The sequence below is a fragment of the Lycorma delicatula genome, chromosome 6, assembly GCF_047948215.1.
Source record: "Lycorma delicatula isolate Av1 chromosome 6, ASM4794821v1, whole genome shotgun sequence".
NCBI lineage: Eukaryota > Metazoa > Arthropoda > Insecta > Hemiptera > Fulgoridae > Lycorma > Lycorma delicatula.
In genome coordinates this window covers 164,506,481-164,520,532 of record NC_134460.1, presented here as the reverse complement: position 1 = coordinate 164,520,532, position 14,052 = coordinate 164,506,481, and the positions used below count along the sequence as shown (strand labels likewise).

General features: G+C 31.2%; 1 protein-coding gene across 5 annotated transcripts in view; it reads left to right on the top strand.

Annotated features, from left to right (window-relative positions):
- fab1 (1-phosphatidylinositol 3-phosphate 5-kinase fab1) overlaps positions 1 to 14,052 on the top strand; it is a 143,638-nt gene that overhangs the window by 35,153 nt on the left and 94,433 nt on the right. For all 5 annotated transcript variants that reach the window (XM_075369033.1, XM_075369031.1, XM_075369034.1 and 2 more), the window contains 3 exons: positions 5,062 to 5,205; positions 6,505 to 6,670; positions 11,883 to 12,044. In XM_075369033.1, the coding sequence (XP_075225148.1) occupies positions 5,062 to 5,205; positions 6,505 to 6,670; positions 11,883 to 12,044 (472 nt within the window). The remainder of the gene's footprint in view (positions 1 to 5,061; positions 5,206 to 6,504; positions 6,671 to 11,882; positions 12,045 to 14,052) is intronic.

Genomic DNA, 14,052 nt, shown 5'->3' with positions numbered 1-14,052 from the left:
TCATTATTTAATACCACCTTATTGTTTTGCAAATAAATAACAGCTATATATATATCATACCATAGTAAGTGTTTCTCTTATGTGAAAATGGGCTATTTAAATTTTTATGAATGCAAATCCAAGGTCACCATGGGGTGTCCCCCTCCAGTCTGAGTAACTTTTATTTAAGTCATTTTTTTGTATTGTCTATAGTTTATGAGAAAATCGTCTCGGATGATTAAAATGAAACACTGTATATATTTTTTTGGAAAATTCAAATAATTCATTAATATATCAACTACTGTGTTTAAAAAATTTAATATCATATGAAATGTAGACCACTAAAGCACAGTAATGAGATAAGTTAAAATTATCATATTAATTCCCACATCTTCATTTAGTATTGAATTCTGTAATTACATTAAAATATGTTTTTATTTAAAATAATAATATTATTTATGATGAGAATATAGTTATGACAAAATAATTTGTCATTTTATTCTAAATTGTTTTCTCTTTTGAATTGTATTTTGAACGTATATGTAAATTTTGCTGTCCAGTATTGGAATTATTTAATCTTTAACACCTTTAAATATTTAAAAATTAATTAATTAAATTTTAACTTTTAAATTCTCTGAAAAGGTTTTAAAAATTAAATCATTCCAGTATTGGACAGCAAAATTTACATATGTGCTCATAATACAATTCAAAATTTCACAAGAGAAAACGATTTAAAATAAAATGACAAGTTATTAAAATAATATATTTTAATGTAGTTATACAATTCAATATCAAATGAAGATGTGGGATATCACAAAAATCAATTATTGGGAATTAATATGGTAAGTTTATTACTTATCTAATTACTGTACCATCAAAAGACAGTAATTAGACAAGTTGTAATTACTTAATAGTAGGTATAAGTTAATTTAATCTTTATACTATTATATAAAGAGGAAGAGAGTTTTTTGTTGGTTCAAGATAAAATAAAAAACTGTCAGATCAATTGCAAACAAATTTTTACCCTGTTTCTTAGGATAACTGATAAGACTTGTAGATATATTTCATCTCAAAAAAAAAATTTATATGTATATATATAGTGCTGATCTATTAAATATATTTAGTCGTGGAGATTTGCTGGTTGCAACACAAACTAATAAATTGTGAACTGTAAGTGTCTATCACTGTGTGAGTTGGGTTTTAACTGAATGATTATGAATTTCTAAAAACCAATTTCTAGATTTTTTGAAATTCCAAATTTCAAGGTTTAAAATGGATTTTTGAATTTTTTTTGAAACCCTGTTATTTTTTTAATTTCTCAATAACAAATGAAGAAATCAACCTGACTTTGGGTGAGTGTAATTTTCTTGTCAATAATCCAATTTCTTGATTTTTGAAGTTCACCTTGAAAGGGGATGAAGAAAGGTAAAAAAAAATGTTGAACAATGATTGTAAATTTTCCCAGTCCCAAGTATTGTAAACGAGATATTCAGTAGATTTGGGCTTGCAAATACTCTTCAAATAAATATTTAAAAACCATTTTCAGTTTTTTTTTTAATTCAGATTTTTTTAAGGAGTGTGAAGGGATATGGCGCTTTAGCTCAACCAACACAACCACTGCCACCATAACTGTATGTATAACTGGCTGCACCTGCCTCTACTTGGTTGATTAAAATATACGAGATAAAAAGATTGATCGCTATGGAAAATGCAAGTCATCATATAGCACGGGTGAAGCTGCAAGGGGGACCTAATATTAAATATACTGGGTGATATTTAAGTATGGAAACAGCTCTATACTGCATATCTGAGAGATATTCAGAAGCAGAAAGAAATAGGGTTCTATGTAGTTAAAAAAAAGTGTGCATTGTATGGTGGGTTTTTACTTTTTGTCCATCATATTGAATGAAACTTAATTTTTTTTAAATAGGAAGGTTGACATTTGATTTTGATTTAAAATTTTTCAAGAAAAACAACAGGGAAACACATTTTTCTGTTACTGCCTTCATTATCAATTTATAAGCATTTAAAGTTGCAGTGATGGGAAATCGTGTTAATAAAATTAGGTAAAACGCACTGCATTAACAGTTTTATTGCATATTACATTCATAATGCATGCAGTAAAAAACTTTAAATAGTGCTATAATATTGATAATAATAAACAGTAACTAATAATTAACAACACAACAACAAAAGACTGTTTGGAGGACTTTTCCGGTTGATGAATGCGTTTTCACATTAACAGAACAAGGCTCTCGACTCTACACCACTCCATACTTGCTGATTTTCACTCAATAGTATGTAGTGATGGACCCATGACTATTCGATGCAAGAAATTATTCCCTATTCGTTGCATTCCCTCTGATAAAGGAATGGGCTTTTCCATAACTGATGTCAACTTCTGAAGTGATATCTTAGACTGTAAGGTTCTGACTATCTTCACTAAAGTTACAGATCAGTCAATTGTTGTCATCCATCACACTCCTCCTTAAACATCTATTGCGACTCATTATCTACAACTTCAAGCCCCCCTTTTAAATTTACTGGCCCACTTGTAGACTCGGGTGCATGACAACATCATATCACCAAACTGCATACGTAGTCAAAAAATTCAGTTTGTCAAAACAAAATTTCAGAGGCTTTGATGCCTTCATTTGTAAGAAACTTCACTATAATATATTGTGTAACTGGCTATGGAACCTCTTACTTTACTAACTAAAGAGACACTAATGGCAAGACGGCTGGAGCATCCATCTCCACCATCAATATCCCTTTCTTGTTCATACACAGACCATGAAGACTTAAGTCCAGTTTATATTTGACTGATCCTTGTATGCTTAATAAGATGGGTTATCTAATAAAGTTTTTAAGTTAGATCTCTTCCCAGAAGGAAGCTCAAAATTTAGAGGAATGCTTAAAATACTATTGCTAGTGTCTCATAAACAAAGAAAAAATATTTTAAAAAATCATTTTAAAATTGCATTAGTTTACAAAATAGTTTTACAGTTAAATTGAAGAATGTTTCGTATCTTATTTATAAAAGTATATGGGTAGATCATCCTACATTATATGTAAAAACGATTTTATAAAGCTATTTAATACAATTATGTTTAATTTTCTTTTACTGAAAATATTGGGTAAAGTTAACAAAAAACAGCTCGTATTTGCCAAAAGAAATTGGACTTTAATGAGAAAGAAAACAACTGAACTTATGTTAAATCATAACCTTAAAAACTAAAAGAAATTATGAAATTAACATAACTTAATGATACATAAGAATATCAACTGAAATCAGCATAACAGTAATAATAATAATATTAAATGAGATTTACAATTATATATTTAGAAAAACAAAACATCAAATAAACATAGCATGTCTGAAAAACTATTGCATTGCTGACAAATGCTGTAATATTGAAAATTAACAAAGAACAGATGTCCTTAGCTTAGAAAAACAAATTACAGTAAATCTTAATTGGCACTGGCCTTTCCTGATTTATGAACAACAAACTTAGCATTAAATAATATAAAAATGTAATTCTAGTTTTAACGTAGAAAAAGGCCACAATAATATTATAGTACAAAAGGAGTTAATTACAATAATCCAATTGAAATTAATAAACATATAAATAGAGTTTCTTTACTAGTAAGCTTTCTTGAAAAATATAAATTACAAAGTCCTAAAACATAACGGCGCATCAGGAGTAATTTGCTTTAGGTTAATTTAAGAAAAGTATTATGATTACAGTTCATGAATAGAAAAGAATTAATCTTGGCGATTAACAAGTTACAAGAATTTAAATGATAGAGTTAATTACAATAACAACAAATTGAAATTGATTAAGCACGTAAAAATAGGTTGCAGCTGAACGATGACACAATCTTATATAAATCACCTGTCGTGAATAAAATGGTTTAAGTGAATAAATGGTTTTTAAACTAAACTTGAAATTGAAAATGCATAAGGTACGATGAACTGAATGTTCCACAAATTTGTAATGATAAAATAACTGTTTAACGTAAAAAATTATGAAAATTAAACTTGCCTGTAGCACACAAATATTAGCAAGAGACGAACTCGTGAATGAAGATGAATGAATACATACAGTAATCCTGGGTGTAGTCCGCAGTGGTCTATCAGGAATGCGGGGGGGTGAGAACGTGGTTAGAGATTGAGCAGGACGTGGCGTCTCAAAAATGTAGCAATGAGTTTGGAGAGATTCTGCATCGATGAAAAAGTAAGCAGCATCTAGGGAAGATTTGGCATCGATATAATTGGCAGTTTGTACTAATTGACGCACTTTCAACATAGACGTAATATAGTGAATTTGAAGAATAACTTAACAAAGAAACGAGACTGGACGAACATAGAAAACTGTGAAATCACGAAAAACTGACGACTAGAACTAGAAAATATTTTTGACACAGGAATACCGCACCGTGTATGTGAGTATGAAGGTGATGAAGATATTAGCATAAATCTTGAGAGCGAAACGTAAAAGGCGTCTTTACATTGTGAAGGTCAGGTCAACTCTGCCGAAAAGATTGTGCGAACGAAAAGAAGGGGAAACCGAGCCTAGGCAGATCTAAGAGAGTGTGTGTTGGCAACAGGAGATGTGTGCAAGTATTAGTATGTGAACGAAGCAAAAGGGAGTGTATGAGAGCAGCAATAAATTTGCGAGAAATGAAAACACGCGGTCACTAGAATGACAGAAATCGCCGTCTGGTTGACGCCAGGGCTCGAATAAAACAAACAGATACACATGAGACAAGCCCAAAACGAAACATAGTAATAAATATATCAAGCCTGTGATAACAACATGACCCAACCCTAGCTTTGAATTCATTGGAAATAACGAAACTTTATGCATGGCGTAAACAGAAAACAATCTGATTTTAGAAATATCTACTAATCATTTTTATTGAATCATTAAGGAACACCATAACCATTTTTTATCTATAACATTATTTTTATAATTTTGGTTTTATTATTTATTTATGGTAAAAATTACAGCAACATGTCTTCATATGAATAGCTGATTCATCATTAACTATTTTTTTTGTTTTTTCTCTTATTTATAGATTCTGAATCAGAAATGAGTTTACCTTCTTCTGCATCACTATTTTGTTTGGATCTTAATCTGCAAGATAGTACTGTACATATAAGTAGACCAGTTCCAACCACAATGTCTCCATGTCCTCCAAAAAGACAAAAGTCTGGCACATGTAAGTTTTATTTATAAATTATGTTATTTTACTGGATAATCTAGATAAATTTGTGATAGAATTATAATTTAAAGTTTGGGGTTTTAATTGTACTTTGTAACAGTTTCTCTATATAGTTTATTAGATAATTTCAGTTTTAAACTTTGTACTGAGTTTACATACGAGTGAATAAAGCAGATATGAAAGCCATATTCCCTGCTTGAATGAACTTGTGTAATTCGTTATGTTCTTACTTGCAATTGTTAGGTCTGTAACTGAGTGGTTAGTTTTTTCCTTAAGTGATGTCACTTATAATGAATACTAGCAATTATATGTCAGCAGTGCAGTAAAACTGCATTTAATATTATTTAACTCCACTGGTCTCCAATTTATTAAACGTGGCTTTCATCGTATCATGTTATTGTTCTTTTCTTTTCACGCTTCAATTTCCAGGATTTTGTTTCCTGAGACATTTGCAATGTTGTGCAACTGTTACATTTAAGGAATGCTATAGGGTACATGATGGAAGTATATAATTAAATAACCCATATTTAGGGTGGTAGCTCAGTTATTTCAAAATCTTTGTAGTGAAAGTACGATAGTAAAAAATATTACCAGATGAATCCCATTAAAGACTAAAGTAGTTTTTACAGTGCAAGTGTTGTTTGGAAAGTTCTCGGCTTGGCACAGATGTAATTAAGTATGACTTAAGCCACAGAGATGGTGTAAGTATAGATAGTGCCATTTCATATGGCTAGTGAACCTACCACTAACACTCCAGTGAAATGACAGTACCTCTATTTGTCCCTCCATAAGTTACGTATAAATGAGTCATCTGTCACAAAAATTTATCGGCAACAAAACCTTATTCATACATATCTGCATTGAACACAAAGTGCGTACTTATTCATAAGTATGTACTTTTTGTTCAGAAATTATTAAAAAAAAATAGCGATTAATATGTCTTATAAATATTAATATTGAAGTGTAATCATCTTAAATTAAATGTCACATAATTTCATTATTAATATTCAAGTACTAATATTATGTGAACACACACATGTCTTCAGTTCGAAAATGGATAAAATTGAAGTTTGAGCTGTTATAATTACATTGTTTTATAAAATTTAACCCCACCAGACAAATAGAAAGTGTTGGATTCTGTTTTAAGAGATTCTTCTATTTTGTTTTGGATGTAAAAAACTGAGCCGCTGAATTTAAACATGGCGTTACATCTATTCAAGTCTTTAAAAAGTTTTTTGATTATTTCATTTTTATGATTAATTTTTTCTTGTCTATTATTTTTATTATTATTTACAGCCGAAGGTGAGAGTCAGAAGAATGGAGTGTCTGAATTTAATTATGTGCAAGATGTTGTTCAGACTTATAGAAATGCAACTAAAGATAAAATGCGTGCTGTCAACTGGAGTAAAGCTTCAGGACAGATTCCAGATAATGCTGAGAAAGAAGCATTTGAATCATTAACGTAAGTATTTATTAGAAGTTACTGTAACTTAAAAGAGATCTGTTAATAATATAGTGGATTACATTGCTGTGATCTCATCAGTCTCTACTCTTTATATTGTACAATCAAATTTTTATTGTATAAGTGATACTTGTGTTAGCAGGATTTTACAAGTAAATGTGTTCTACTGCATCAAATTTATCTTAATTTCTTTGAAAAAAACATCGTTGGTTTCCAGAATTAATTAGAAGTGCTTCCCAAGAAATGATTCATCCTTTAATGTTTGAAAAATGTTGTGAACCATTTTTTTCTGTTTCTGCCCATGATAATCAGTGATGAAAATGACTGACTATAATTTTTTGAAATGATAAACTGTGAAATGATAAATTTTTATAAATACAGAGTTTTTAATATTTTTTTGCAAAATATTTTCAGTTGGTTTGTGATTTTAATTAATTAATGTTGTTCTTTTACTAACACTAGTTATAATGTCATTACTGGCAGTTTTTTGAGTTTTCTGGTACACAGATTTAGAATGCATTTGAAAAGTGAATCGATTCAACTTGTTCCTGTTTATTTAATGTATTTGTTCATCTATTAATATATTTCATAATGTTTAAGTATATTAAAGATGTGATCCTTTTTTGTGTACAAGTAGATTGTTAATGTTTACAAGCATGGGTTCGCCCTAGTCCTGCTTGCGCTCTTTTCAGAGCACGAGCCATAATCAGTGTTTTCATAATGATCCAGCACTTGCATAAATGATCCAGCAATGGCTAAAAGGTGTGAAAATTGACAGGAGGACAATCAGGCATCCGGCTGCCCATATCTTGCTGCAGACAGTTGTCACATTAATGGGCATGCCTGACAAAATAGTAAATATCAGCAAGTAAGTAGATAGATTAGCTTGAGGTCAAATTTGAAAATTAGGAACGTAAAGGATACCATGAAAGGTCTGGTTGTCATAGCGGATGACAAAAAGACAGTCATTTCAGAATCCGTCATTAGTAAAAGGTTGGAGGTCAAGGTGGATCAGAAATATAAAAGGAGGTCTCGATTCATGTCTATTCTATAGACGATCTATATCCTAGGAGGAGAAGGTTTTGTCTCTCATACAGGAACAAAAAGCTGACTTGGATGAGGCATCTGAGTGCAGGTTTTAGTTCAAAACTGGTAAACATGATGCCCAAAGGTATCACGTGAATTCAAAGTTGAGCCTACTTTGTTTTAACAAGTTTATTGCTGAGGGTAGGTTGTTTGTGGATTTCTCTTCTTGTACATTCAAGGAGTACAATGATCTTCAGAGATGTTTAAGTGTTGTAGATTTGGTCGTAGATCAAAATTCTGTCAATAAGCTTCACTCTTTGTGCATTGCGGTGATGAGGGTCACAAGCATGAAGTGTCCTAAAAAGTCATAAAAACTTATTTGCAAGCTGTTGAGATGCATTTTAATTCATTGCACGGTTAAGTTTGAACAGAAAAAAATTCTCAAGGTGTTTATGTTGCTCAGATTAAGTTAGGAAGTTGCTGTTTTTAACTTTGATGTTTTATCTGTGGGAATTACAGAGGCATAGGTATGTCTGGTAATTTGGTGTTTTTGGTAGGGATCAAGCCCTGGATTTCAATGGATGATAATGAAACTCATTGTCTGTTCTGTTGGAATTTTTGTTGGTACTTTGATTAGAATTTTTAATAGGATGTTCTTTGCTGGCTATTTATTTCCTGGAAAAAGGCGTTCTTAAATTGTTGTGTAAAGGTGGTGACAAGGACCCCATTGTGAGCTTCTCTTATAGGCCTTTAACACTCCTGCTAGTTATTGGAATGTTTTTGAGGTTTTGTATCTTCATGTTACTCATAGATTGAATTCTAGAAAGTTGTTGATGGATTATAAGTATGGTTTTTGACCTAGCAGGGGAACAGAAGATGCTGTTCTTAAGGTTATGAGTGTTGTTTCTTCTAGTGAGTCTGAGTTTGTCTTTGATATCTTTTTGGACATATCAGGGGCTTTTAATTGTGTTGGCCCTCTGCCCTGTTTCAGCTGCAAAAGCCTGATCGTATACAAAATTAGCTGAATGAGTTATGTGGTTATTTCAACAACCAAGACAACGTTCTTTGAGACAGTTTCTCTGAAGTAGGAAAATGGGTATTCAAAGTTTTTCCACCGAGCAATGTTTTAGGACCTCTGAATCTGGGTTGTTGAATTCAGTTCTTTAATGCGGTTTAGGTTATCCAATGATTGCCTGGTCATCATGTTTGAGGATGATTGGCTTTACTGGTTAAAGGAGATTTGAGGAATGAGATTAAATTCAGGGCAGCCCAGGCTTGCAAGATATTCCAGTTGTGGAGTTTACAACATGGTGTTTAGCCTAGAAAAAACAACGATGATGTTGCTCAAGGGCAGACCAGCTGTTACATGATGACAACCTTGTGTATCAACGATGGTCATTAAATTACCTAGGGCTTCCTTAGATTCGTAGCCCTCAGGGGATGGCTGAGGGGTTCTGATGTTGTTATTTATGTGTAAATAGAACAGCAATCGGGATGGCTATGGACCCACCTGGGTGCTTACTTCGCCAATGTAGGCATTTTGAGATCAAGCCCTGGGTAGGTGAGATATTTGCTATTAAAATGAGAATAGATGTGTGGAGAAATCTGTGATGGAACTGTGATGTGGGAGGATGTATGCATTGACCTTACTCCTGAAAGTGAACTAGAATAAAGGATATGTTTTCATTAGAGGCTTATTAAATTTGTGAATATGTTTCTTGAGTTTTTAAGTAAATCAAGAGGATTTTGAATAAATTGAATTGTAGGCAAAAATTGTCATGATCAACACTTGTTTTGTTGGTATGAAAATAGTTTATTTGGTGTTTAAAGACTCTGTCAAGTATTGATCTGATGCATAGTTTAATTGAAGTTGTATAGTTTTATTAAAGGGTTTTTGTGTTAAACCTTTGATGTTTTAGAAAGGGGAGCGATTACGCTTCTGCGAACTGATTAATTTAATAGTTGAGGATTGTAAGTTACGGTAGGTGGTTGTGGTTGGAAGAGACCATACAAAAGCCATAGTAAGTTGTATAAATACACTGATGGAAATGTCTGCCAAGATATTTGCATCAGTGGCATCCTGACAGAAGCCAAACTGATGACTGTGATGTGTTATCAGGTTTTGAGGGTTTAAATGTTAAATGACCTCTGGTGGAGCCCATCAGGGATAGGAATGGATGGGGGTTGTGACGACCAGAATCATCACAAGGCAGTTAGTTGTCTTCCTTTACAGGGGTCAGGATGATGGTGTGATACTATTGGCAAGTGTTGGTTCCATGTCGCTGTGGTAAAGGCATTTATGTTTTTATTATAATTGCTTTAAAACTGTGTTTATTAAACTGATGTAGAATATTGTGCAATCAGAAGTTCAGTTTATATCCAGGGACATTCTGTGTATAATTGTTTGGAGTATTTGTTTGGTACAGGATGGTGCACGAAATGATCCAGCATTTGCTTTTATTAAAAAATATTTATTTAATAGTAATACTGAAAAGTAAAATACAACATGTTTACTATATACCTGGAGATTATTTTGTGTTTATCAGTAGTTCATTATGACCACCATCACATCCAGCAACTTCTTCAACATGAACTCCTATGTTCATAACTTGACAACACATATCCTCAGTTATCTCATTGCATGTCTCAATGATCAGCACTCGCAGTTCCATCAGTGTATGAGGATGTTGGAAAATCTTTTCCTTTAGAAATTCCCAAAGAAAATAATCTGATGGATTCAAATCAAGACTGTTCATGTGCCAGTTCTGTAAACATGCAAAACGATTAGGAAATCGGTTTGAAATTACATTTGCATTAAAAGTTTCATGCACAAAGTCTAAAACAACATTAGCTGTGTGTGGTCTGGCTCCATCCTGCATGAACCACTCATCTTCTAATTGAAACCCTGTTGCAAGAAGCTGAGAAACAAAATTATTACGCAGCATGTTTTGATAATGTTCACTGTTTACTTTTATTCAAAAAAGAATGGTTGTTCTATTACCCCATGACTTAAGATAGCAGCCCATACATAATTCTTGGCATGATGCACCTTTACATGAAGCACGAGTGGCTTATTGGAAGCCCAAAAACATACATTTTGTTTGTTAACAACCTCGTGTAGGTGGAAATGTGCCTCATCTGAAAACCAAACACTGTTCAACAATACGTCTTTGTTCACAGCCCATTCAGCAAATGCCATTCTTTGATGTTTTTTGTCAACTGTTAGTTTAGACAACACTGTTATTTTGTATAAATGCAAATGCAAATTAATTTTTAAAAGTTGCAGTGCATATCATCTAGAAATCCGAAGTTGTGCTGCTGCTTTTTTGTTGATTTGCCCAATTTCCTCAGCAATGCTGCTCTGACAGCTTTAACATTCTGTGAAGAATGAACATTGGTAGGCCACTTGTGCTTACTCTCAAATACTGAATCATCACTATTAGATAATTTTTTCATAAAGTCTTATCTTTTGTTTGAAATGAGGGCGCCACCAAGTTTGAAAATGGACACAAAACCGTCTTTGTGCGAGCACCATACTTTTTCTTTCATTAAAAAACAAAACAGTCTTTATGTGCTGTTTAACAGCGTTATAAAACAGTTTTATAGTGTTGAGTTCTACTTTAGATTATTTTACTGGTTATTTCAAAGACACACACATGCACACACACACACACACACACACACACACACACACACACACACACACACACACACACTCATACAGTGTCTTACATAAACTAAACGAGCAAACATAATTCAAATCCAACACACTTTTTGACCACATTCTAATTTCAAGTTTGTCTACTTTAAAAATCCCTTGGCAATAACATTAGCTGATGGCAGGATAAGAGCAGCTGCACCAGACGCTGAAGACTATTGCATTAATTACTAAAAACTTCATAAAGTAACTCATTAAAATCTTAGTATTTATAAAATTCTATTCAGTTTGCCAATTTAAAATTTCATAATTTTTTATTTTAATTTTACTCATGTAATCTGATCGGAACTGGTATTAACCTTATTCTCCAGTGTGGTGGTCTAATCTCTGTTTTATTAAACTTTTAAACTTCAGAGGGTTTGTAAAATGAAATAATTATATATAGTAACCTTATTATTTTTTATTAAAATGAAATGTTACAATGCAATTAACATTAATAATAATTTTAAATAATATTGTGTTTTTCAGACATGCATTTAAACTACACAATCAAAATCTGTTAAGTCAACTATTAAATTCAGAGGGGTTATCACAGTCTTGGTCAGATGTTATTATACCTTTGGCTCAACAAGTAGTCGATACTATTAAGCCAGATCTAAGAAATGACACTGAAAATATGGATATTAGGAGGTAGATAGAGTTTAAACATAATTCTAATCTATAATAAGATTTATTTGTAACTTATACTTATTTTATACCTTAGTAATTAATTTAACATATTAAAATTTTTAGTTCTGGAAGTGAAGGAACTATATATGTATTCATTCATTTCAGATAAAACTACTCCAGTATTTCAATATACTGTGAAAAAGACGTTTATTGGTAATTATATATGCCTGTATCTGTTCTACTTGATGGCAAAGTGTAAAAATCTATTTTACCCTCCCCTAATTACAGTAAATAAAATTATTATCTATTTCGTTTTACTTTGCAGTAATATAATTTGCCGGCCTCATTCTTGTTCTGAGTAATAAGATAGGTAACATATTTTGTGGTTAAATCTGTAAGTATAATAATACACAAAAAAATAATTTTTAACACAAATATAAGAAAACATTTCTATTGAAAACTTCAGTAGTCTTGATAAAGAAAACGAATGTAAAAAGTTTTGTGATAGAAAAGGACAACCCTGCTTTTCAAAATAACCAAACTGTACTAACTTTATATTAATAGTATAAAAAAGTACTCGTATTTTCATGCATAAATCTAATTTTAAAATATCTATGCAGTTATTTAAAGTAAGCTTAAGTAATATAAACTACATTATGTAATTGTTTTATTTAAATATCAAATCTAAATATGTAAGTATAAAATCCAAAATATTTACAAATCTAATGTTTGAGGTGTACCCAGAATGTAAGTACCATTTCTAAATATTGCCACTGCAGTGCTAGTCACAATTCTATGTGTACATGCTGAGCCACCTTGCAAGTGTGTACATGCAAGTTTAGTTGCGTGTGAAATTTGGCCTTTGATTCGTTACTTCAATGCAAAGAACAGTAAACTGCTTCAAATTCAACAGATGTTTATTGAAAAAATGCAATTAGTGTTTCCACGGTATGGAGATGATGTGATTGCATAATGAAGATTGATAGACCTGATAATGTGGATGATGAATGGAGCAGACATCCACCATCTTTGATTATTGAAATTTGTTACGTGTAATTGATGACAAGATTAAAAAAAAAAACAGATGATTCACCATCATATCACTTTCCATGTGTTTTTCAGAAATATAATGTTTGTTTATGTTCAAACTTTTCTAATATTCTTTCCATCAACAACCCGATACACTTTTTCCTATATGTGTGTAGTGTAATTCATTCTATCAGTATGCTGCTGGTACCTTTGCTGTTTTACATTCATATCATCACTTATATCACAAATTTCTAATTCATTTCAGATATTACAATAAAAAATAAACATTAATGTTATAATATTATTACTGAGGTTGCTATTTTAATAAATGAACATCTAATTATAAGTTGGAACAAAGTAATTATTTGTTTAATAATTGAGTTTGATCTGGTTCCAAAATTCATTATATCCATCGAAAGTGAGGTGGAGAAAAACACAGAAATCTCTTATCTCTGCTGCTAGGAAAAGTATGATTATTTTTTATTATTAAGCAAAAAAATTAAATGAAACAAGCCCTGTATTTTTCAAAAATATTTATGCCATTATTTTATAAATACATGTGGAAAATTATTGTACAAAGGGGCTTATGGAATAGAACTTTGATGTTGGAGAGTTTTGAAAAAAACTACAAAATTAATTTTTACTGCATTTATCATTAGGTTAAGAAACAATAAAAAACTACATAATTTAAAATTACAAAAAATACAAAGTGTTTAATAATACATGTTCATTTAACATTCTACAGAATTATTATAAAATGTAGTAAAAATCATGTAATAAAAACTTAATTGACAAAAACTTTTTAACACTTTATTTAGTATTACAAATTATAAATAATAGTAATTAAGAATAAAAAATAACAATCTCAAAATAGTATAAATCATTATATCATCATCACCGTCATTTACCTCACTGGAGTTATCTTCATCAGAGTTATTAGCCGCAGAATTATTATTGTTGGCATGGGTATTTACATCCATTAAATTTCTATTAAATAAAA